The following is a 23,145-nucleotide window of genomic DNA, read 5'->3' as shown; positions in this document are numbered from 1 at the left end:
TAGTTCAACTCAAGACACTTCACTACCAATAGGTCAAGTCAAGACACTTCACTACCAATAGGTCAAGTCAAGACACTTCACTAGCAATAGCTGAAGTCAAGACACTTCACTAGCAATAGCTGAAGTCAAGACACTTCACTACCAATAGGTTAAGTCAAGACACTTCACTACCAATAGGTCAAGTCAAGACTCTTCACTACCAATAGGTCAACTCAAGACACTTCACTAGCAATAAGTCAAGTCAAGACACTTCACTACCAATAGGTCAAGTCAAGACACTTCACTACCAATAGGTCAAGTCAAGACACTTCACTACCAATAGGTCAAGTCAAGACACTTCACTACCAATAGGTCAAGTCAAGACTCTTCACTACCAATAGGTCAAGTCAAGACACTTCACTACCAATAGGTCAAGTCAAGACACTTCACTAGCATTAGCTGAAGTCAAGACACTTCACTACCAATAGCTCAAGTCAAGACACTTCACTACCAATAGGTCAAGTCAAGACACTTCACTACCAATAGGTCAAGTCAAGACACTTCACTACCAATAGGTCAAGTCAAGACACTTCACTACCAATAGGTCAAGTCAAGACACTTCACTACCAATAGATCAAGTCAAGACACTTCACTACCAATAGGTCAAGTCAAGACACTTCACTACCAATAGGTCAAGTCAAGACACTTCACTACCAATAGGTCAAGTCAAGACACTTCACTACCAATAGGTCAAGTCAAGACACTTCACTACCAATAGGTCAAGTCAAGACACTTCACTACCAATAGGTCAAGTCAAGACACTTCACTACCAATAGGTCAAGTCAAGACACTTCACTACCAATAGTTCAACTCAAGACACTTCACTACCAATAAGTCAAGTCAAGACACTTCACTACCAATAGTTCAACTCAAGACACTTCACTACCAATAGGTCAAGTCAAGACACTTCACTACCAATAGGTCAAGTCAAGACACTTCACTACCAATAGGTCAAGTCAAGACACTTCACTAGCATTGGCTGAAGTCAAGACACTTCACTACCAATAGGTCAAGTCAAGACACTTCACTAAGGTATAGTTTATATTGAGTTGGTATAGTTTATATTGACTTGGTATAGTTTATATTGAGTTGGTATAGTTTATATTGAGTTGGTATAGTTTATATTGACATGGTATAGTCTATATTGACTAAATCCTAACTACTATTACTACATATATCATCCCAACCCTAACTACTATTACTACATATATCATCCCACCCCTAACTACTATTACTACATATATCATCCCAACCCTAACTACTATTACTACATATATCATCCCAACCCTAACTACTATTACTACATATATCATCCCCACCCTAACTACTATTACTACATATATCATCCCAACCCTAACTACTATTACTACATATATCATCCCTACCCTAACTACTATTACTACATATATCATCCCAACCCTAACTACTATTACTACATATATCATCCCCACCCTAACTACTATTACTACATATATCATCCCAACCCTAACTACTATTACTACATATATCATCCCAATCCTAACTACTATTACTACATATATCAGCCCCACCCTAACTACTATTACTACATATATCATCCCCACCCTAACTACTATTACTACATATATCATCCCAACCCTAACTACTATTACTACATATATCATCCCAACCCTAACTACTATTACTACATATATCATCCCCACCCTAACTACTATTACTACATATATCAGCCCAACCCTAACTACTATTACTACATATATCAGCCCAACCCTAACTACTATTACTACATATATCATCCCAACCCTAACTACTATTACTACATATATCACCCAACCCTAACTACTATTACTACATATATCATCCCAACCCTAACTACTATTACTACATATATCATCCCAACCCTAACTACTATTACTACATATATCATCCCCACCCTAACTACTATTACTACATATATCATCCCAACCCTAACTACTATTACTACATATATCATCCCAACCCTAACTACTATTACTACATATATCATCCCCACCCTAACTACTATTACTACATATATCAGCCCAACCCTAACTACTATTACTACATATATCAGCCCAACCCTAACTACTATTACTACATATATCATCCCAACCCTAACTACTATTACTACATATATCACCCAACCCTAACTACTATTACTACATATATCAGCCCAACCCTAACTACTATTACTACATATATCATCCCCACCCTAACTACAATTACTACATATATCATCCCCACCCTAACTACTATTACTACATATATCATCCCAACCCTAACTACTATTACTACATATATCATCCCAACCCTAACTACTATTACTACATATATCATCCCAACCCTAACTACTATTACTACATATATCAGCCCAACCCTAACTACTATTACTACATATATCATCCCAACCCTAACTACTATTACTACATATATCATCCCAACCCTAACTACTATTACTACATCTATCATCCCCACCCTAACTACTATTACTACATATATCATCCCCACCCTAACTACTATTACTACATATATCATCCCCACCCTAACTACTATTACTACATATATCATCCCCACCCTAACTACTATTACTACATATATCATCCCAACCCTAACTACTATTACTACATATATCATCCCAACCCTAACTACTATTACTACATATATCATCCCAACCCTAACTACTATTACTACATATATCATCCCAACCCTAACTACTATCACTACATATATCATCCCAACCCTAACTACTATTACTACATATATCATCCCCACCCTAACTACCATTACTACATATATCATCCCAACCCTAACTACTATTACTACATATATCATCCCCACCCTAACTACTATTACTACATATATCATCCCCACCCTAACTACTATTACTACATATATCATCCCCACCCTAACTACTATTACTACATATATCATCCCCACCCTAACTACTATTACTACATATATCAGCCCCACCCTAACTACTATTACTACATATATCATCCCAACCCTAACTACTATTACTACATATATCATCCCCACCCTAACTACTATTACTACATATATCATCCCCACCCTAACTACTATTACTACATAAATCATCCCCACCCTAACTACTATTACTACATATATCATCCCAATCCTAACTACTATTACTACATATATCATCCCAACCCTAACTACTACTATTACTGTGTACATGTACTAGTGTGTATCTCTGTGTATTTATTACTTTGTAAATGGTTACTGCTGACTTAGGTTGTCATGAAGAAAAGGAAAATTCCTCATATATAACACCTTTATTGAAATGTTTCAGTCTAAAGTGCCATTTACACTAGGAGGCGGCATTGCGCTGTGAAACATCGGATTCATTCACTTTCAATGGAAGGAAAGCGAGAGAAGCGGAGTGGGCTGGGGACCTTTGAGCGAAGGGAGCATGGGCGAGGGAGCATGGGCGAGGGAGCATGGGCGAGGGAGCATGGGCGAGCGGGCATGGGCGAGGAAGCATGGGCGAGGGAGCTGAACAGGGCGGGACGAAAGTTGGAGAAAGCTGAACTTTACTCGAATCCTCTGCAATATCTCGACGTGAGTGACCATTCAAAGCTCACCATAGCTTCCAACCCCTACTGGATTGACTGACCATGGCTGTTGATATGTAGCACTAACTAGCTTGTTTTCTAGCTTGTTAGTGCCCACATGAGGGTGAGGCTAGCGTGGTTAGTCGAGTGCAGCTTGTATAGACCCTGGTTCGATTCCAGGCTGCATCACAATTGGCCGTGATTGGGAGTTCCATAGGGCGGCGCACAATTGGCCCAGTGTCTTCCGGGTTTGGCCGGGGCAGGCCGTCATTGTAAATAAGAATTTGTTCTTAACTGACTTGCCTAGTTAAATAAAGGTAAAATAAAAAAATAAAAAAATAAAATAGGGTAAATTGCCAGTAAGGTGGATTTTTATTTATGAAAGGTGGAATGGGAGCATTACAGCGCTCGTCCCAAATGCCTCCCCATTCCCTATATAGTGCACTACTTTTGGCCAGAACTCTATAGACCCTGGTCAAAAGTAGTGCACTATATAGGGGATAGGGTGGCATTTGGGACGTAAATAGATGGCAGGCTAGTGCTGCTGTGCTGTCGTGTTTGAGGACCGCCTGCCTGGATGGCCCCTGAGGGCAGAGATCTGATCGAGTGGTTGGGCAGGTTGCCCTCCCAGACCAGTCTAACCAGACAGGCAGGCAGCAGGCAGCACCAGGCTGCTACACACAGGAATGTGACCCAGAATAGATCGCAACCAGGCCATGCCACACACTCTGGGGTAGCATATCTGGGTCATCAAATACAGAGAATGTCCATTATTTGTTAAACATAAACATACTGGTAATACAACGTTTATTTGAAAATAGTGTAAAAGCATTATCATGTAGTGGCAAAGCACTATAAAACTCTCATAATTGTTCATCTATAAACATAGTCATAGTCAATAAATGCTATCTATAATACACAATCCCAATATCTTTGATAACACTCAAAAGTAGGTTTCCTGAAATCGACGTTTTAAGCCTTGCATTATTTAATACATACAGTAGATGGGGGCATTGCACTCCATGTAATTTTGTACTCGTCCATGTAGTCCGGAAGTACAGAGTTCCCCGCCCCGGTTGCAGTTACACAGCTCCCGCCAGTATCCCAAGATTCCGCTGTTTCTGCTTTACCTCGCCGATTACGGAGTGAGTACTGGAGGAGTTGGTCGTCACTAGTTACCACAGCCACAAAGTCACAATTAATGCCAAAACCCGCCTATTTTTACAATTTATCTTCTTAAAATCTGATTTTAAACCTAACCACTCTGTTGACCTTATGCCTAACATTAAATTAAGACCAAAAAGGGAATTATTTTTTTAAATAATTGTAATTATATATAGCCAATTATAACTTTGTGGCTGGGGCAACTAGTGACAACTGGTCCGTGTTCTGCTCGCTTCTGTCCATTACATGGTGGATGATGGCCGCGTCAAAGCCTGTCGAGCCGCACTCCGGGAGCGGTTTCCCCCGCTGGCAGCTGGCACTCCTGGTCGGAACCCCCATAGTGCTGGGTGTAGGAGCCGTTTACCTGTGGAACCGCAACAAGCCCAAGGACACACCCGGGAAAAGCAATGGGGTACGGACAACTCCAGAAGGCAGCGCCAGCCCCGTCCAGGGCCAAGACGGAGCCCGTCGCGAACTGGAGGACATGGTATGAATCTCAACACTCCTAGATATCACTCTGCCGTGCAGGTTTTTTGCTTGAGTAGGATTTTATCACTACCGAAATACATTCAAGGACACAGGCAGTCAATGAGTCACAACTGTATTTGGCGGTTGGCTGGTAGCTAGGTAACGTTAACTAGTTAGGTGACTTATTTAGCTAACGTTAACTAGCTAGAAATGTCGCCATAGACAAGCATGTATTACCGATCCTATCCACAGCAGTATTCAGCGTGGTATGACCAAACCATGTAGGTAGTTAACTCACTAGTTCTCCTAAAATGGGGGCGGGCTAGACATTAGGTTAGTTGAGTTGCCATACTAGTTTTGTTACTAGTTGTCTTGCTAGAAGTTAGCGACCCAACCGTTCATGCTTAGCCACATTGAGCACGGTTAGGTGCACACAATAATGCGATTCTTGTGGCTAGTCAGGTTAATATATTAGAAAATCGCCAATCAAAATAAACGTTCTACCACAGTAACATTTTATTTTTGCGAATACGATTTGATTCTGAGTTCGGACATATCAAGTTGTATGTGAAAACTATTTATAAGATGCATACTGGATAAGCGCTTTTGCTAAATGACAAAAATGTAAACTGTGAACCAACTGTATTAGTTTAGGGCAGGGGTGTCAAACTCATTTTAGCTCAGGGGCCACATGGAGGAAAATCTATTCCCAAGTGGGCCGGACCGGAAAAATCATGGTGTATATAACTTAAAAACAACAACTTCAGATTGTTTTCTTTGTTTTAATACGATCAACATACAACATAAAGCTGGAGCCTGAGGACAGTGTGTCCAAAATAGTACAAGCACAACATCACTATTAATCATAAAACACATCAAAGTGTATTTGAAAATTCTAAAGAAAAAGAACACACAAACACACAATGCCTCAGTGATTAACAGAACTGTTTCACAGATCACAGAACTATATCAGGGTGTCATTTCTCAGGCAGAAATGTAGATAAAAATAATGAAATCCTGTTCCCCAAACAAGTGCAAGAACCACAGAGTCAAGAATAGGTTAAATATACAAATAAAATAAAATCAATTAAAAACAATAGCACATCAACATAAAAACATATAAACATAAATCTGAAAGCGTTGCTCAAACTCCCGTAACAGTCCCGTTATTTTATCTTTGAACCGCTTCATGTCTGCCACATGTTGGGTCGCGCACACATTTTTCAGACAGGGGAAGTGAGCTGCATCACCACCGGCAAGTTGCGTCTCCCACAATGACAGCTTCAACTTGAAAGAACGTATGCTGTCATAATACTGCGTGACAACTTTGTTGCGCCCTTGCAGCTGTTTGTTCAAGTTATTCAGGTGCTCTGTAACATCCACCATAAATGCAAGGTCCGGCATCCATTCTGCGGAATGAAATTCTAACACTGGTTTGCCCTTTTCTTCCATGAACTGTTCAATTTCTTCTCGTAAATCAAAGAAACGCCTCAGCACAGCACCTCGGCTTAACCATCTTACCTCAGTGTGGTATGGCAGGCCATAGATGTGGTCTTTCTCTCTGAGAAGGCTGTCAAACTGACGGTGATTCAGGCTTCTGGATCGGATGAAATTAACAGTTTGGATGACCACCTTCATGACGTTATCCATCTTTAATGACTTGCAACACAAAGCCTCCTGGTGCAAAAGTCAAAAAGTGAAAAGTCAAAAAATCACGTCCTCCATTTGCAGATTGCACTTTCTCTCTGAACTTTGTCACAACGCCTTCTTTTTTCCCGATCATTGAGGGCGCACCATCTGTAGCCAGGCTGACAGCGCGGGACCAGTCCACTCCGACCCTGTCTAGCGCGCCGACGAGTGCGGTAAAAATATCAGCTGCTGTCGTTGTATCTGTCATCGGCACCAACTCCATGAACTCCTCGGTGACGGTCAATGTGTCATCAACTCCGCGGATGAAAAAATGGCCAGTTGTGCAACATCTGTAATGTCCGTGCTTTCATCAATTGCAACCGAAAACGCAATAAATGACTTTACTTTTTGCTTCAACTGGCTGTCCAAATCCACTGAAAGATCGGAAATCCTGTCTGCAACTGTGTTTCTTGTCAGGCTGATATTTGCAAAAGCCTGCCGCTTTTCAGGGCACACAATCTCCGCTGCCTTCATCATGCATGTTTTTACAAATTCACCCTCACTAAATGGTTTTGAAGCCACTGCGATTTCATTAGCAATGAGGTAGCTAGCTTTCACTGCAGCGTCACTGATGTCTCGGCTGTGAGTAAACACAGACTGCTGTTTCTTCAGACCCGCCAACAGTTCATTCACCTTCTCTCATCTCCGCTGTCCTTGAAAGTTGTCATATTTGTCGGCATGAAGACTCACATAGTGGCGACGAAGGTTATATTCTTTCAGCACTGCAACATGCGCTGAACACACCAAACATACAGCTTTCCCATTCAATTCCGTGATTAAATAGGATGACCATTTTTCTTGGAACACTCTGCACTCTGCGTCCACTTTTCTCTTTTTTGACAGAGACATATTGGGGCAATGAGGGTGCCAAAGCACATAATGTTAAAAGTAGAAGCCGTAATAAATATTGTGGGCAAAACAAAGTAGCTCATTGGCTGCACGTGCTTGACCTACTTGCTCTGCCCCGGTATAAACAGTTTGCTTGCTTAACACAATTGCTATTGCGCCATCCAGTGGACGCAATTGGAACAGCAGTTTATTTTATTGAAAAATTGCAGCGCGTTTTTATACTTTACTTTTTTTTTTTTTTTATCATCTCGCGGGCCGGATTAAACCCGTTTGCGGGCCTGATCCGGCCCGCGGGCCGTACGTTTGACACCCCTGGTTTAGGGGCATGTCAAATACACATTAAACATTCATGGACATTTAGCAACTTGCTAATTTGTCCTGGGAGATGAACATTGGGTTGTTATTCTACCTGAAATGCATATGGTCCTTTTATTTTATTTTTGCTGCATCTTTGCTACAAGCTTGGCACATCTGTATTTGGGGAGTTTCTCCCATTCTTCTCTGCAGATCCTCTCAAGCTCTGTCAGGTTGGATGGGGAGCGTTGCTGCACAGCTATTTTCAGGTCTCTCCAGAGATGTTCGATCGGGTTCAAGTCCGGGCTCTGGCTGGGCCACTCAAGGACATTCAGAGACTTGTCCCGAAGCCACTCCTGCGTTGTCTTGGCTGTGTGCTTAGGGTCGTTGTCCTGTTGGAAGGTGAACCTTCGCCCCAGTCTGAGGTCCTGAGCGCTCTGGAGCAGGTTTTCATCAAGGATCTCTCTGTACTTTGCTCCGTTCATCTTTGCCTCGATCCTGACTAGTCTCCCTGTCAGGGATGCAAAGTAGTCACCTTCCGGCGAAATTCGCCATTTTGAGTCCAAAATAGGTAACCTACGTGATTCGTATATATCCGTTGAGAATTTTTTATTTTTTATTTTTTTTGGGGGGGGGGTTTAGATCACTACTGGCTGTCAGTGAACCAGTGATGCACGTTTGGAGCAATACAGGCTATATCACCAGGTTGCATCCCTGCCAGTCCCATCCGCTGAATAACATCCCAACAGCATGATGCTGCCACCACCTTGCTTCACCGTAGGGATGGTGCCAGGTTTCCTCCAGACGTGACGCTTGGCATTCAGGCCAAAGAGTTCAATCTTGGTTTCATCAGACCAGAGAATCTTGTTTCTCATGGTCTGAGAGTCTTTAGGTGCCTTTTTGGCAAACTCCAAGCGGGCTGTCATGTGCCTTTTACTGAGGAGTGGCTTCCGTCTGGCCACTCTACCATAAAGGCCTGATTGGTGGAGTACTGCAGAGATGGTTGTCCTTCTGGAAGGTTCTCCCATCTCCACAGAGGAACTCTGGAGCTCTATCAGAGTGACCATCGGGTTCTTGGTCACCTCCCTGACCAAGGCCCTTCTCCCCCGATTGCTCAGTTTGGCCGGGCGGCCAGCTCTAGGAAGAGTCTTGGTGGTTCCAAACTTCTTCCATTTAAGAATGATGGAGGCCACTGTGTTCTTGGGGACCTTCAATACTGTAGAAATGTTTTGGTACCCTTCCCCAGATCGGTGCCTCGACACAATCCTGTCTCGGAGCTCTATGGACAATTCCTTCAACCTCATGACTTGGTTTTTGCTCTGACATGCACTGTGAACTGTGGGAATTTACAACAGGTGGACTCCAATCAAGTTGTAGAAACATCTCAAGGATGATCAATGGAAACAGGATGCACCTGAGCTCAATTTCGAGCTGTAACGTAACAAAATGTGGAAAACGTCAAGCGGTCTGAATACTTCTGAATGCACTGTAATATGTGTGAAATGCTTGATAGTTTATGTGATGTAAACAGAGAGGTCTACTTTCTTGGGGACCTGAATATTGACTGGTTTTCATCAAGCTGTCCGCTCAAGAGGAAGCTTCTCACTGTAACCAAAAAAAACAGTGCCTGTAATCTGGTTCAGGTTATTAATCAACCTACCAGGGTGTTTACAAACACTACAGGAACAAGATCATCCACATGTATTGATCACATTTTTACTAATACTGTAGAACTTTGTTCTGAAGCTGTATCCGTACCCATTGGATGCATGATCACAATATAGTGGCTATATCCAGGAAAGACAAAGTTCCAAAAGCTGGGCCTAAAATAGTGTATAAGATATCATACAAAATATTTTGCTGTGACTCTTATGTGGATGATGTTACAAATATGTGTTGGTCTGGTGTGATTAATAAGGAGCATCCAGACGCTGCACTTGATGAATTTATGAAATTGCTTCTTCCAATTATTGATAAACATGCACCTGTTAAGAAACTGACTGTTAGAACTGTTAAGGCTCCATGGATTGATGAGGAATTGAAAAACTGTCTGGTTGAAAGAGACGGGGCAAAAGGAGTGGCTAATAAGTCTGGCTGCACATCTGACTGGCTGACTTACTGCAAATTGAGGAATTATGTGACTAAACTCAACAAAAATAAAAAATAAACTCTTATGAAGCTAAGATCAATGATATAAAGAATGAGGAATAAACAACAACTTTGGACTTAAAATGAAATTATGGGCAGAAAGACAAATTCAACTCCATCTTTTATCGAATCAGATGGCTTATTCATCACAAAACCATTTGATGTTACAAATTATTTTATTGATTACTTCATTGGCAAAGTGGGTACTTTGTAAAGTTAATGTGGGAGAGGTAGAAACATTGTTATTGGTCAGTAATGACGAACCTCCTGGCATTGACAACTTAGATGGAAAGCTACTGAGGATGGTAGCTGACTCTATAGCCACTCCTATCTGTCATATCTTTAATCTGAGCCTAGAGGAAAGTCTTTGTCCTCAGGCCTGGAGGGAAGCCAAAGTCATTCTGCTACCCAAGAGTGGTAAAGCGGCCTTTACTGGTTCTAACAGCAGACCTATCAGCTTGCTGCCAGCTCTTAGCAAACTGTTGGAAATATTGTGTTTAACTGGCTGCAGACTGATCCTACTGGCCCTAGACCAATCTGGGTCCAGATGGAGTCTGAATCGTGTAAACCTGCTGCACTTTCTTCTGTGTTGTGCTCGTCTCTCCCAGTGTCCCTAGGCAAAAGGTGTGTCAACCCAATTGTAAAGCAGTCTCTTAAAATTTGGAATCAGTTCCGCTTAGCCTTTGGCCTCCGAGGCTTTTCTCTATCAGGCCCAATCAATCAGAACATTTTATTTCCTCCATCTTTGAATGATGGGGCTTTTGACATCTGGCACTCACTAGGCCTCTCCTCACTAGCCCAATTATTCTTTGATGATACATTTGCCTCTTTTGCTCAGCTACAGGAAAGGCTCAACCTCCCCCAATCCCACTTTTTCCGCTATCTCCAGACTAGGAACTTTGTCAGAGCTAACACACCTGAATTTCCCCATAGGCCTGTGAATACAGCTATAGAGAGCATCCTGGAGCTGAACAAGCTTCCTAGGGGCGCAATTTCAGATGTATATGCAATCATTCATGACTTACAGAACCCTTCTTTGGTGCCTTTAAAGACTCGATGGGAAAAGGATTTGGGGGAGGAACTTGGGGAAGACACCTGGGAATCTGTGCTGCGCAGGGTGCATTCGTCCTCTTTTAGCACTAGACACAGCCTCATTCAATTCAAGGTGGTTCACCGTATCCACTGGTCTGGGGCCAGACTTGGAAGAATATTCTCTGATTTTGATCCTACCTGTGTCAGATGTAAAATTGAACCGGCCACACTGTTGCATATGTTCTGGGGCTGTCATAAACTGTCAGGTTTCTGGGAATTAATATTTAAATGTTTCTCTGATATATATAACACTGTTATAGACCCCTCTCCCCTTACAGCCCTTTTTGGAGTACTGCCCATAAGCACCCCCCTGTCAAGAATCCAGTCGGACACCGTTGCTTATACAACTCTTTTAGCTAGACGGCTAATACTACAGAACTGGAAGATGGCAGCTCCCCCATCTTATAAATATTGGGTGAGAGACGTGTTGTGCTCTCTGAAACTAGAAAAAATTAAATTCAATTCACGTGGGAACCCCAAACTGTTTAATGAGGCTTGGGCTCCATTCCGGTCTTACTTTAAACAGTCCATCCTCTGATAGCATTCCTATTAAAACCAAAATAAGTCTGTATTTGACCCCCCTGTGACTTAGGGGTTGGATGAGCATTTCTCTGTGTTTTTTTTTCTGGGGTGGGGGTGGGGGGCATTAAGGTTGATGTGCTTATTGATTGTGACCTGCGGATGCCTTGTTCATCTCGCCCGGGCAGAGACTAAGGTGTGAGCTTGTTTTTCCCAGTTATTTTTATTTTTTTAATTCTGTTCACGCCTACATAAAATTATCAATATTCATTTTTTATTTTAAAGCATTGTAACTTTTTATTTTTGGTCCAGTGGATGATTGGTCTGTGGCCTTGACTGTCTGTGAGTGGTTGCATTTCTCCACCCCATCCCTTAACTGTTTACAGGAACAATGGTGAGGTGTTTGCTCTGTCCCTATACTATAGATTGCCCTTTAACCTTTTGTAGCCTTCTGCCTGGTGTGTTTAACTTGTCTAAAGTATGGTATCTTTAAAGTTATTTTTTTTATTTTTTTATATATGTATTATTTGTATTTTTGTCTAGTTGAGTATATTATTTATATTGCTTTGTCTTGTCTGTGTGTGTGTAAAACTTAATAAACAGAGTTCTCAAAAAGGAAATATTGTGTTTGACCAAATACAATGCTATTTCTCTGTAAACAAATTAACAGCAGACTTTCAGCATGCTTATAGGGAAGGGCTCTCAACATGTACTGCACTGACACAAATGACTGATGATTGGTTGAAATACATTGATAATAAGAAGATTGTGGGAGCTGTCCTGTTAGATTTCAGTGCAGCCTTTGATATTATTGACCATAACCTGTTGTTGAGAAAACGTATGTGTTATGGCTTTTCAAACTCTGCCATATCGTGGATTCAGAGCTATCTATCTAATAGAACTCAGAGGGTTTTCTTTAATGGAAGCTTCTCTAATGTCAAAGTGTGGTGTACTGCAGGGCAGCTCTCTAGACCCTGTACTCTTTTCTATTTTTACCAATGACCTGCCGCTGGCATTAAACAAAGCATGTCACTGACCACCTTCCGGAGACAATTGAAACCTTACCTCTTTAAGGAATACCTGGAATAGTATAAAAGTAATCCTTCTACCCCCCCCCCCCCCATAAAAACAAAAAGTGGTTGTCCTACTGGCTATCATAAGTCAAATGCACCAATTTGTAAGTCGCTCTGGATAAGAGCGTCTGCTAAATGATGTAAATGTATGCTGATGATTCAACCATATACGCATCAGCAACCACAGCTAATGAAGTCGCTGAAACCCTTAGTTGCAGTCTGTTTTGGAATGGGTGGCCAGTAATAAACTGGTCCAGAACATCTCTAAAACTAAGAGCGTTGTATTTGGTACAAATCATTCCTTATGTTCTAGACCTCAGCTGAATGGTAATGAATGGTGTGGCTGTTGAACAAGTTGAGGAGACTAAATTACATGACGTTACCTTAGATTGTAAACTGTCATGGTCAAAACATATTGATTCAATGGTTGTAAAGATGGGGAGAGGTCTGTCAGTAATAAAGAGATGCTTTGCTATTTTGACACCACACTCCAAAAAGCAAGACCTGCAGGCTCTAGTTTTGTCTAATCTTGATGATTGTCCAGTCGTGTGGTCCAGTGCTGCAAGGAAAGACCTAGTTAAGCTGCAGCTGGCCCAGAACAGAGCGGCACGTCTTGCTCTTCATTGTAATCAGAGGGCTGATATAAATACTATGCATGCCAGTCTCTCTTGGCTAAGAGTTGAGGAGAGACTGACTGCATCACTTCTTCTTTTTATAAGAAACATTAATGTGTTGAAAATCCCAAATTGTTTGCGTAGTCAACTTACACACAGCTCTGACACACACACTTACCCCACCAGACATGCCACCAGGGGTCTTTTCACAGTCCCCAAATCCAGAACAAATTAAAGAAAGTGTACAGTATTATATAGAGCCATTATTGCATGGAACTTCGTTCCATCTCATATTGCTCAAATGAACAGCAAACCTGGTTTCAGAAAACAGATGACGCAACACCTCACGGCACAACGCCTCTCCCCTATTTGACCTAGATAGTTTATGTGTGTTTATTGATATATAGGCTACGTGTGCCTTTTTAAAATTGATGTAGTTCTGTCCTTGAGCTGTTTTTGTCTATTAATGATCAGTATTATGTCATGTTTTGTGTGGACCCCAGGATGAATAGTCAGCTGATGGGGATCCTAATCAAAAGTCGAATGTCACAGTTGTTTCAAGGCTTTAAAAAAATCCTACTTTAACCTGTTTCTTCCCCTTCATCTACACGGATCTAATTGGATTTAAAAAGTGACATCATTAAGGGATCATAGCTTTCACCTGGATTCACCTGGTCAGTCTGTGTGATGGAAAGAGCAGTGTTCTTAATGTTTTGTCCACTCAGTGTAGATGGTAATGGTAACCTATGTGTTGTGAATCAGAAAATGCCTCACAGCGATCCACATAGGTGTGCTTTTAATTTAATTGCTGTGGAAACAATGTATCCTTTTTGTTCTAAAGTGTTTCACCATTAACTCTGTCTCCCTTCCATCCTGTAGAGTCCTCTGGACCGGGCCCAGGGTGATACTAACTCTGTCTCCCTTCCATCCTGTAGAGTCCTCTGGACCGGGCCCAGGGTGATACTAACTCTGTCTCCCTTCCATCCTATAGTCCTCTGGACCGGGCCCAGGGTGATACTAACTCTGTCTCCCTTCCATCCTGTAGAGTCCTCTGGACCGGGCCCAGGGTGATACTAACTCTGTCTCCCTTCCATCCTGTAGAGTCCTCTGGACCGGGCCCAGGGTGATACTAACTCTGTCTCCCTCCCTTCCATCCTGTAGAGTCCTCTGGACCGGGCCCAGGGTGATACTAACTCTGTCTCCCTTCCATCCTATAGTCCTCTGGACCGGGCCCAGGGTGATACTAACTCTGTCTCCCTCCCTTCCATCCTGTAGAGTCCTCTGGACCGGGCCCAGGGTGATACTAACTCTGTCTCCCTCCCTTCCATCCTGTAGAGTCCTCTGGACCGGGCCCAGGGTGATACTAACTCTGTCTCCCTTCCATCCTGTAGAGTCCTCTGGACCGGGCCCAGGGTGATACTAACTCTGTCTCCCTCCCTTCCATCCTGTAGAGTCCTCTGGACCGGGCCCAGGGTGATACTAACTCTGTCTCCCTTCCATCCTGTAGAGTCCTCTGGACCGGGCCTGGGTGATACTAACTCTGTCTCCCTCCCTTCCATCCTGTAGAGTCCTCTGGACCGGGCCCAGGGTGATACTAACTCTGTCTCCCTTCCATCCTATAGTCCTCTGGACCGGGCCCAGGGTGATACTAACTCTGTCTCCCTTCCATCCTGTAGAGTCCTCTGGACCGGGCCCAGGGTGATACTAACTCTGTCTCCCTCCCTTCCATCCTGTATAGTCCTCTGGACCGGGCCCAGGGTGATACTAACTCTGTCTCCCTCCCTTCCATCCTGTAGAGTCCTCTGGACCGGGCCCAGGGTGATACTAACTCTGTCTCCCTTCCATCCTATAGTCCTCTGGACCGGGCCCAGGGTGATACTAACTCTGTCTCCCTCCCTTCCATCCTGTAGAGTCCTCTGGACCGGGCCCAGGGTGATACTAACTCTGTCTCCCTTCCATCCTGTAGAGTCCTCTGGACCGGGCCCAGGGTGATACTAACTCTGTCTCCCTCCCTTCCATCCTGTAGAGTCCTCTGGACCGGGCCCAGGGTGATACTAACTCTGTCTCCCTTCCATCCTATAGTCCTCTGGACCGGGCCTGGGTGATACTAACTCTGTCTCCCTCCCTTCCATCCTGTAGAGTCCTCTGGACCGGGCCCAGGGTGATACTAACTCTGTCTCCCTCCCTTCCATCCTGTAGAGTCCTCTGGACCGGGCCCAGGGTGATACTAACTCTGTCTCCCTCCCTTCCATCCTGTAGAGTCCTCTGGACCGGGCCCAGGGTGATACTAACTCTGTCTCCCTCCCTTCCATCCTGTAGAGTCCTCTGGACCGGGCCCAGGGTGATACTAACTCTGTCTCCCTCCCTTCCATCCTGTAGAGTCCTCTGGACCGGGCCCAGGGTGATACTAACTCTGTCTCCCTCCCTTCCATCCTGTAGAGTCCTCTGGACCGGGCCCAGGGTGATACTAACTCTGTCTCCCTCCCTTCCATCCTGTAGAGTCCTCTGGACCGGGCCCAGGGTGATACTAACTCTGTCTCCCTTCCATCCTGTAGAGTCCTCTGGACCGGGCCCAGGGTGATACTAACTCTGTCTCCCTTCCATCCTATAGTCCTCTGGACCGGGCCTGGGTGATACTAACTCTGTCTCCCTCCCTTCCATCCTGTAGAGTCCTCTGGACCGGGCCCAGGGTGATACTAACTCTGTCTCCCTCCCTTCCATCCTGTAGAGTCCTCTGGACCGGGCCCAGGGTGATACTAACTCTGTCTCCCTCCCTTCCATCCTGTAGAGTCCTCTGGACCGGGCCCAGGGTGATACTAACTCTGTCTCCCTCCCTTCCATCCTGTAGAGTCCTCTGGACCGGGCCCAGGGTGATACTAACTCTGTCTCCCTTCCATCCTGTAGAGTCCTCTGGACCGGGCCCAGGGTGATACTAACTCTGTCTCCCTTCCATCCTATAGTCCTCTGGACCGGGCCTGGGTGATACTAACTCTGTCTCCCTCCCTTCCATCCTGTAGAGTCCTCTGGACCGGGCCCAGGGTGATACTAACTCTGTCTCCCTCCCTTCCATCCTGTAGAGTCCTCTGGACCGGGCCCAGGGTGATACTAACTCTGTCTCCCTTCCATCCTGTAGAGTCCTCTGGACCGGGCCCAGGGTGATACTAACTCTGTCTCCCTCCCTTCCATCCTGTAGAGTCCTCTGGACCGGGCCCAGGGTGATACTAACTCTGTCTCCCTCCCTTCCATCCTGTAGAGTCTTCTGGACCGGGCCCAGGGTGATACTAACTCTGTCTCCCTTCCATCCTGTAGAGTCCTCTGGACCGGGCCCAGTGTGATACTAACTCTGTCTCCCTTCCATCCTGTAGAGTCCTCTGGACCGGGCCCAGGGTGATACTAACTCTGTCTCCCTTCCATCCTGTAGAGTCCTCTGGACCGGGCCCAGGGTGATACTAACTCTGTCTCCCTCCCTTCCATCCTGTAGAGTCCTCTGGACCGGGCCCAGGGTGCTAAGAACAAGGGCAACAAGTACTTCAAGGCTGGGAAGTATGAGCAGGCCATCCAGTGTTACACAGAGGCCATCGGTCTGTGTCCTAGAGAGAACCAGACAGACCTGTCCACCTTTTACCAGAACAGAGCTGCTGCCTACGAACAGCAGGTTAGTGACAACTATCACCTTGGCAACCACTCATTATGATGCTCTGGATGTGTTCATGTGGGTTTATAGCAGTGGAGGCTGGTTAGGGGAGGGTGGCTCATAGTAATAGCTAGAATGGAATTAATGGAATGGTATCAAACATGGAAACCAAACCATCATTAATTCCATCCCAGTTAAACCAAACCATCATGTGTTTGATGCTGTTTCAGTTAAACCAAACCATGAGCCCATCCTCTGGTTTTCAAGTGTCACCAGCCACCACTGGTTTATAGTGGAGAACTGTTGTATGCAAATGTGTCCCTGGGTGTTAACATTAACTATGTGTGTTTCTGGGTGTTAACATTAACTATGTGTGTTTGTGGGTGTTAACATTAACTATGTGTGTTTGTGGGTGTTAACATTAACTATGTGTGTTTGTGGGTGTTAACATTAACTATGTGTGTTTGTGGGTGTTAACATTAACTATGTGTGTTTCTGGGTGTTAACATTAACTATGTGTGTTTGTGGGTGTTAACATTAACTATGTGTGTTTGTGGGTGTTAACATTAACTATGTGTGTTTCTGGGTGTTAACATTAACTATGTGTGTTTGTGGGTGTTAACATTAACTATGTGTGTTTGTGGGTGTTAACATTAACTATGTGTGTTTGTGGGTGTTAACATTAACTATGTGTGTTTGTGGGTGTTAACATTAACTATGTGTGTTTGTGGGTGTTAACATTAACTATGTGTGTTTGTGGGTGTTAACATTAACTATGTGTGTTTGTGGGTGTTAACATTAACTATGTGTGTTTGTGGGTGTTAACATTAACTATGTGTGTTTGTGGGTGTTAACATTAACTATGTGTGTTTGTGGGTGTTAACATTAACTATGTGTGTTTGTGGGTGTTAACATTAACTATGTGTGTTTGTGGGTGTTAACATTAACTATGTGTGTTTGTGGGTGTTAACATTAACTATGTGTGTTTGTGGGTGTTAACATTAACTATGTGTGTTTCCAGATGAAGTGGACAGAGGTGGTGCAAGACTGTACCCAGGGTTAGGGTTTCATGTGGTGGTGTACCCAGGGTTAGGGTTTCATGTGGTAGTGTACCCAGGGTTTCATGTGGTAGTGTACCCAGGGTTAGGGTTTCATGTGGTGATGTACCCAGGGTTAGGGTTTCATGTGGTAGTGTACCCAGGGTTAGGGTTTCATGTGGTGGTGTACCCAGGGTTAGGGTTTCATGTGGTAGTGTACCCAGGGTTTCATGTGGTGGTGTACCCAGGGTTTCATGTGGTGGTGTACCCAGGGTTAGGGTTTCATGTGGTAGTGTACCCAGGGTTAGGGTTTCATGTGGTGGTGTACCCAGGGTTAGGGTTTCATGTGGTAGTGTACCCAGGGTTTCATGTGGTGGTGTACCCAGGGTTAGGGTTTCATGTGGTGGTGTACCCAGGGTTAGGGTTTCATGTGGTGATGTACCCAGGGTTAGGGTTTCATGTGGTGGTGTACCCAGGGTTTCATGTGGTAGTGTACCCAGGGTTTCATGTGGTGGTGTACCCAGGGTTAGGGTTTCATGTGGTGGTGTACCCAGGGTTAGGGTTTCATGTGGTGGTGTACCCAGGGTTAGGGTTTCATGTGGTGGTGTACCCAGGGTTAGGGTTTCATGTGGTAGTGTACCCAGGGTTAGGGTTTCATGTGGTGGTGTACCCAGGGTTAGGGTTTCATGTGGTGGTGTACCCAGGGTTAGGGTTTCATGTGGTGGTGTACCCAGGGTTAGGGTTTCATGTGGTGGTGTACCCAGGGTTAGGGTTTCATGTGGTGGTGTACCCAGGGTTAGGGTTTCATGTGGTGGTGTACCCAGGGTTAGGGTTTCATGTGGTGGTGTACCCAGGGTTAGGGTTTCATGTGGTGGTGTACCCAGGGTTAGGGTTTCATGTGGTAGTGTACCCAGGGTTTCATGTGGTAGTGTACCCAGGGTTAGGGTTTCATGTGGTGATGTACCCAGGGTTAGGGTTTCATGTGGTAGTGTACCCAGGGTTAGGGTTTCATGTGGTGGTGTACCCAGGGTTAGGGTTTCATGTGGTAGTGTACCCAGGGTTTCATGTGGTGGTGTACCCAGGGTTTCATGTGGTGGTGTACCCAGGGTTAGGGTTTCATGTGGTGGTGTACCCAGGGTTAGGGTTTCATGTGGTAGTGTACCCAGGGTTTCATGTGGTGGTGTACCCAGGGTTAGGGTTTCATGTGGTAGTGTACCCAGGGTTTCATGTGGTGGTGTACCCAGGGTTAGGGTTTCATGTGGTTGTGTACCCAGGGTTAGGGTTTCATGTGGTGGTGTACCCAGGGTTAGGGTTTCATGTGGTGATGTACCCAGGGTTAGGGTTTCATGTGGTGGTGTACCCAGGGTTTCATGTGGTAGTGTACCCAGGGTTTCATGTGGTGGTGTACCCAGGGTTAGGGTTTCATGTGGTGGTGTACCCAGGGTTAGGGTTTCATGTGGTGGTGTACCCAGGGTTAGGGTTTCATGTGGTAGTGTACCCAGGGTTTCATGTGGTGGTGTACCCAGGGTTAGGGTTTCATGTGGTAGTGTACCCAGGGTTTCATGTGGTGGTGTACCCAGGGTTAGGGTTTCATGTGGTTGTGTACCCAGGGTTAGGGTTTCATGTGGTGGTGTACCCAGGGTTAGGGTTTCATGTGGTGATGTACCCAGGGTTAGGGTTTCATGTGGTGGTGTACCCAGGGTTTCATGTGGTAGTGTACCCAGGGTTTCATGTGGTGGTGTACCCAGGGTTAGGGTTTCATGTGGTGGTGTACCCAGGGTTAGGGTTTCATGTGGTGGTGTACCCAGGGTTAGGGTTTCATGTGGTAGTGTACCCAGGGTTAGGGTTTCATGTGGTGGTGTACCCAGGGTTAGGGTTTCATGTGGTGGTGTACCCAGGGTTAGGGTTTCATGTGGTGGTGTACCCAGGGTTAGGGTTTCATGTGGTAGTGTACCCAGGGTTTCATGTGGTAGTGTACCCAGGGTTAGGGTTTCATGTGGTGATGTACCCAGGGTTAGGGTTTCATGTGGTAGTGTACCCAGGGTTAGGGTTTCATGTGGTGGTGTACCCAGGGTTAGGGTTTCATGTGGTAGTGTACCCAGGGTTTCATGTGGTGGTGTACCCAGGGTTTCATGTGGTGGTGTACCCAGGGTTAGGGTTTCATGTGGTGGTGTACCCAGGGTTAGGGTTTCATGTGGTAGTGTACCCAGGGTTTCATGTGGTGGTGTACCCAGGGTTAGGGTTTCATGTGGTAGTGTACCCAGGGTTTCATGTGGTGGTGTACCCAGGGTTAGGGTTTCATGTGGTTGTGTACCCAGGGTTAGGGTTTCATGTGGTGGTGTACCCAGGGTTAGGGTTTCATGTGGTAGTGTACCCAGGGTTTCATGTGGTGGTGTACCCAGGGTTAGGGTTTCATGTGGTGGTGTACCCAGGGTTTGGGTTTCATGTGGTGATGTACCCAGGGTTAGGGTTTCATGTGGTGGTGTACCCAGGGTTTCATGTGGTAGTGTACCCAGGGTTTCATGTGGTGGTGTACCCAGGGTTAGGGTTTCATGTGGTGGTGTACCCAGGGTTAGGGTTTCATGTGGTGGTGTACCCAGGGTTAGGGTTTCATGTGGTAGTGTACCCAGGGTTAGGGTTTCATGTGGTGGTGTACCCAGGGTTAGGGTTTCATGTGGTGGTGTACCCAGGGTTAGGGTTTCATGTGGTGGTGTACCCAGGGTTAGGGTTTCATGTGGTAGTGTACCCAGGGTTTCATGTGGTAGTGTACCCAGGGTTAGGGTTTCATGTGGTGATGTACCCAGGGTTAGGGTTTCATGTGGTAGTGTACCCAGGGTTTCATGTGGTGGTGTACCCAGGGTTTCATGTGGTGGTGTACCCAGGGTTAGGGTTTCATGTGGTGGTGTACCCAGGGTTAGGGTTTCATGTGGTAGTGTACCCAGGGTTTCATGTGGTGGTGTACCCAGGGTTAGGGTTTCATGTGGTAGTGTACCCAGGGTTTCATGTGGTGGTGTACCCAGGGTTAGGGTTTCATGTGGTGATGTACCCAGGGTTAGGGTTTCATGTGGTGGTGTACCCAGGGTTAGGGTTTCATGTGGTGGTGTACCCAGGGTTAGGGTTTCATGTGGTGGTGTACCCAGGGTTAGGGTTTCATGTGGTGGTGTACCCAGGGTTAGGGTTTCATGTGGTGATGTACCCAGGGTTAGGGTTTCATGTGGTGGTGTACCCAGGGTTAGGGTTTCATGTGGTGGTGTACCCAGGGTTAGGGTTTCATGTGGTGGTGTACCCAGGGCTTCATGTGGTGGTGTACCCAGGGTTAGGGTTTCATGTGGTGGTGTACCCAGGGTTAGGGTTTCATGTGGTGGTGTACCCAGGGTTTCATGTGGTGGTGTACCCAGGGTTAGGGTTTCATGTGGTGGTGTACCCAGGGTTAGGGTTTCATGTGGTGATGTACCCAGGGTTAGGGTTTCATGTGGTGGTGTACCCAGGGTTAGGGTTTCATGTGGTGGTGTACCCAGGGTTTCATGTGGTGGTGTACCCAGGGTTAGGGTTTCATGTGGTGGTGTACCCAGGGTTAGGGTTTCATGTGGTGGTGTACCCAGGGTTAGGGTTTCTTGTGGTGATGTACCCAGGGTTAGGGTTTCATGTGGTGGTGTACCCAGGGTTAGGGTTTCATGTGGTGGTGTACCCAGGGTTAGGGTTTCATGTGGTGGTGTACCCAGGGTTAGGGTTTCATGTGGTGATGTACCCAGGGTTAGGGTTTCATGTGGTGATGTACCCAGGGTTAGGGTTTCATGTGGTGGTGTACCCAGGGTTAGGGTTTCATGTGGTGGTGTACCCAGGGTTAGGGTTTCATGTGGTGGTGTACCCAGGGTTTCATGTGGTGGTGTACCCAGGGTTAGGGTTTCATGTGGTGGTGTACCCAGGGTTAGGGTTTCATGTGGTGGTGTACCCAGGGTTTCATGTGGTGGTGTACCCAGGGTTAGGGTTTCATGTGGTGGTGTACCCAGGGTTAGGGTTTCATGTGGTGGTGTACCCAGGGTTAGGGTTTCATGTGGTGGTGTACCCAGGGTTAGGGTTTCATGTGGTGGTGTACCCAGGGTTAGGGTTTCATGTGGTTGTGTTAACATCAACGGTCTGTGTTTCCAGATGAAGTGGACCGAGGTGGTGCAGGACTGTTCCCAGGCTGTAGAGATGAACCCTCGCTATATCAAGGCCCTGTTCAGGAGGGCCAAGGCCCTGGAGAGACTGGACAACAACAAGGAGTGTCTGGAAGGTACACACACACACACACACTGGATAATAACAAGGAGTGTCTGGAAGGTATGGCAAACACACATATATACACACACACATACAGTGCTATGAAAAAGTATTTGCCCCCTATCTAATTTTCTCTACTTTTGCATATTTGTGATACTGAATGTTATCAGATCTTCAACCAAAACCTAATATTAGATAAAGGGAACATAAGTGAACAAATAACACAACAATTACATATTTATTTCATAAACAAAGTTATGCAACACCCAATTCCCCTGTGTGAAAAAGTAATTGCCCCCTTACACTCAATAACTGGTTGTGCCACCTTTAGCTGCAATGACTCCAACCAAATGCTTCCTGTAGTTGTTGATCAGTCTCTCACGTCGCTGTGGAGGAATTTTGGCCCACTCTTCCATGCAGAACTGCTTTAACTCAGTGACGTGTGGGTTTTCAAGCATGAACTGCTCGTTTCAAGTCCTGCCACAACATCTCAATTGGGATTAGGTCTGGACTTTGACTAGGCCATTCTAAAACTGCCAATTTGTTGCTTTTTAGCTATTTCATGTAGACTTGACTGTGTGTTTTGGATCATTGTCTTGCTGCATGACCCAGCTGCGCTTCAGCTTCAGCTCACAGACGGATGGTCTGACATTCTCCTGTAGAATTCTCTGATACGGAGCAGAATTCATGGTT

General features: G+C 45.3%; 1 protein-coding gene across 1 annotated transcript in view; it reads left to right on the top strand.

The window, feature by feature from the left end:
* The first annotated feature begins 5,000 nt into the window (after positions 1 to 5,000).
* LOC311137489 (mitochondrial import receptor subunit TOM70-like) overlaps positions 5,001 to 23,145 on the top strand; it is a 55,966-nt gene continuing 37,821 nt past the window's right edge. The window contains exons 1-3 of the mRNA XM_084172026.1: positions 5,001 to 5,259; positions 17,000 to 17,173; positions 22,339 to 22,465. Of these exons, the coding sequence (XP_084028152.1) occupies positions 5,026 to 5,259; positions 17,000 to 17,173; positions 22,339 to 22,465 (535 nt within the window). The 5' untranslated portion in view covers positions 5,001 to 5,025. The remainder of the gene's footprint in view (positions 5,260 to 16,999; positions 17,174 to 22,338; positions 22,466 to 23,145) is intronic.

This window comes from Coregonus lavaretus (assembly GCF_964263955.1).
Source record: "Coregonus lavaretus genome assembly, chromosome: 11".
In the NCBI taxonomy this organism is placed as follows: Eukaryota; Metazoa; Chordata; class Actinopteri; order Salmoniformes; family Salmonidae; genus Coregonus; species Coregonus lavaretus.
Note: the sequence above shows the minus strand (reverse complement) of the source record. Positions and strands in the feature narration are given on the sequence as shown.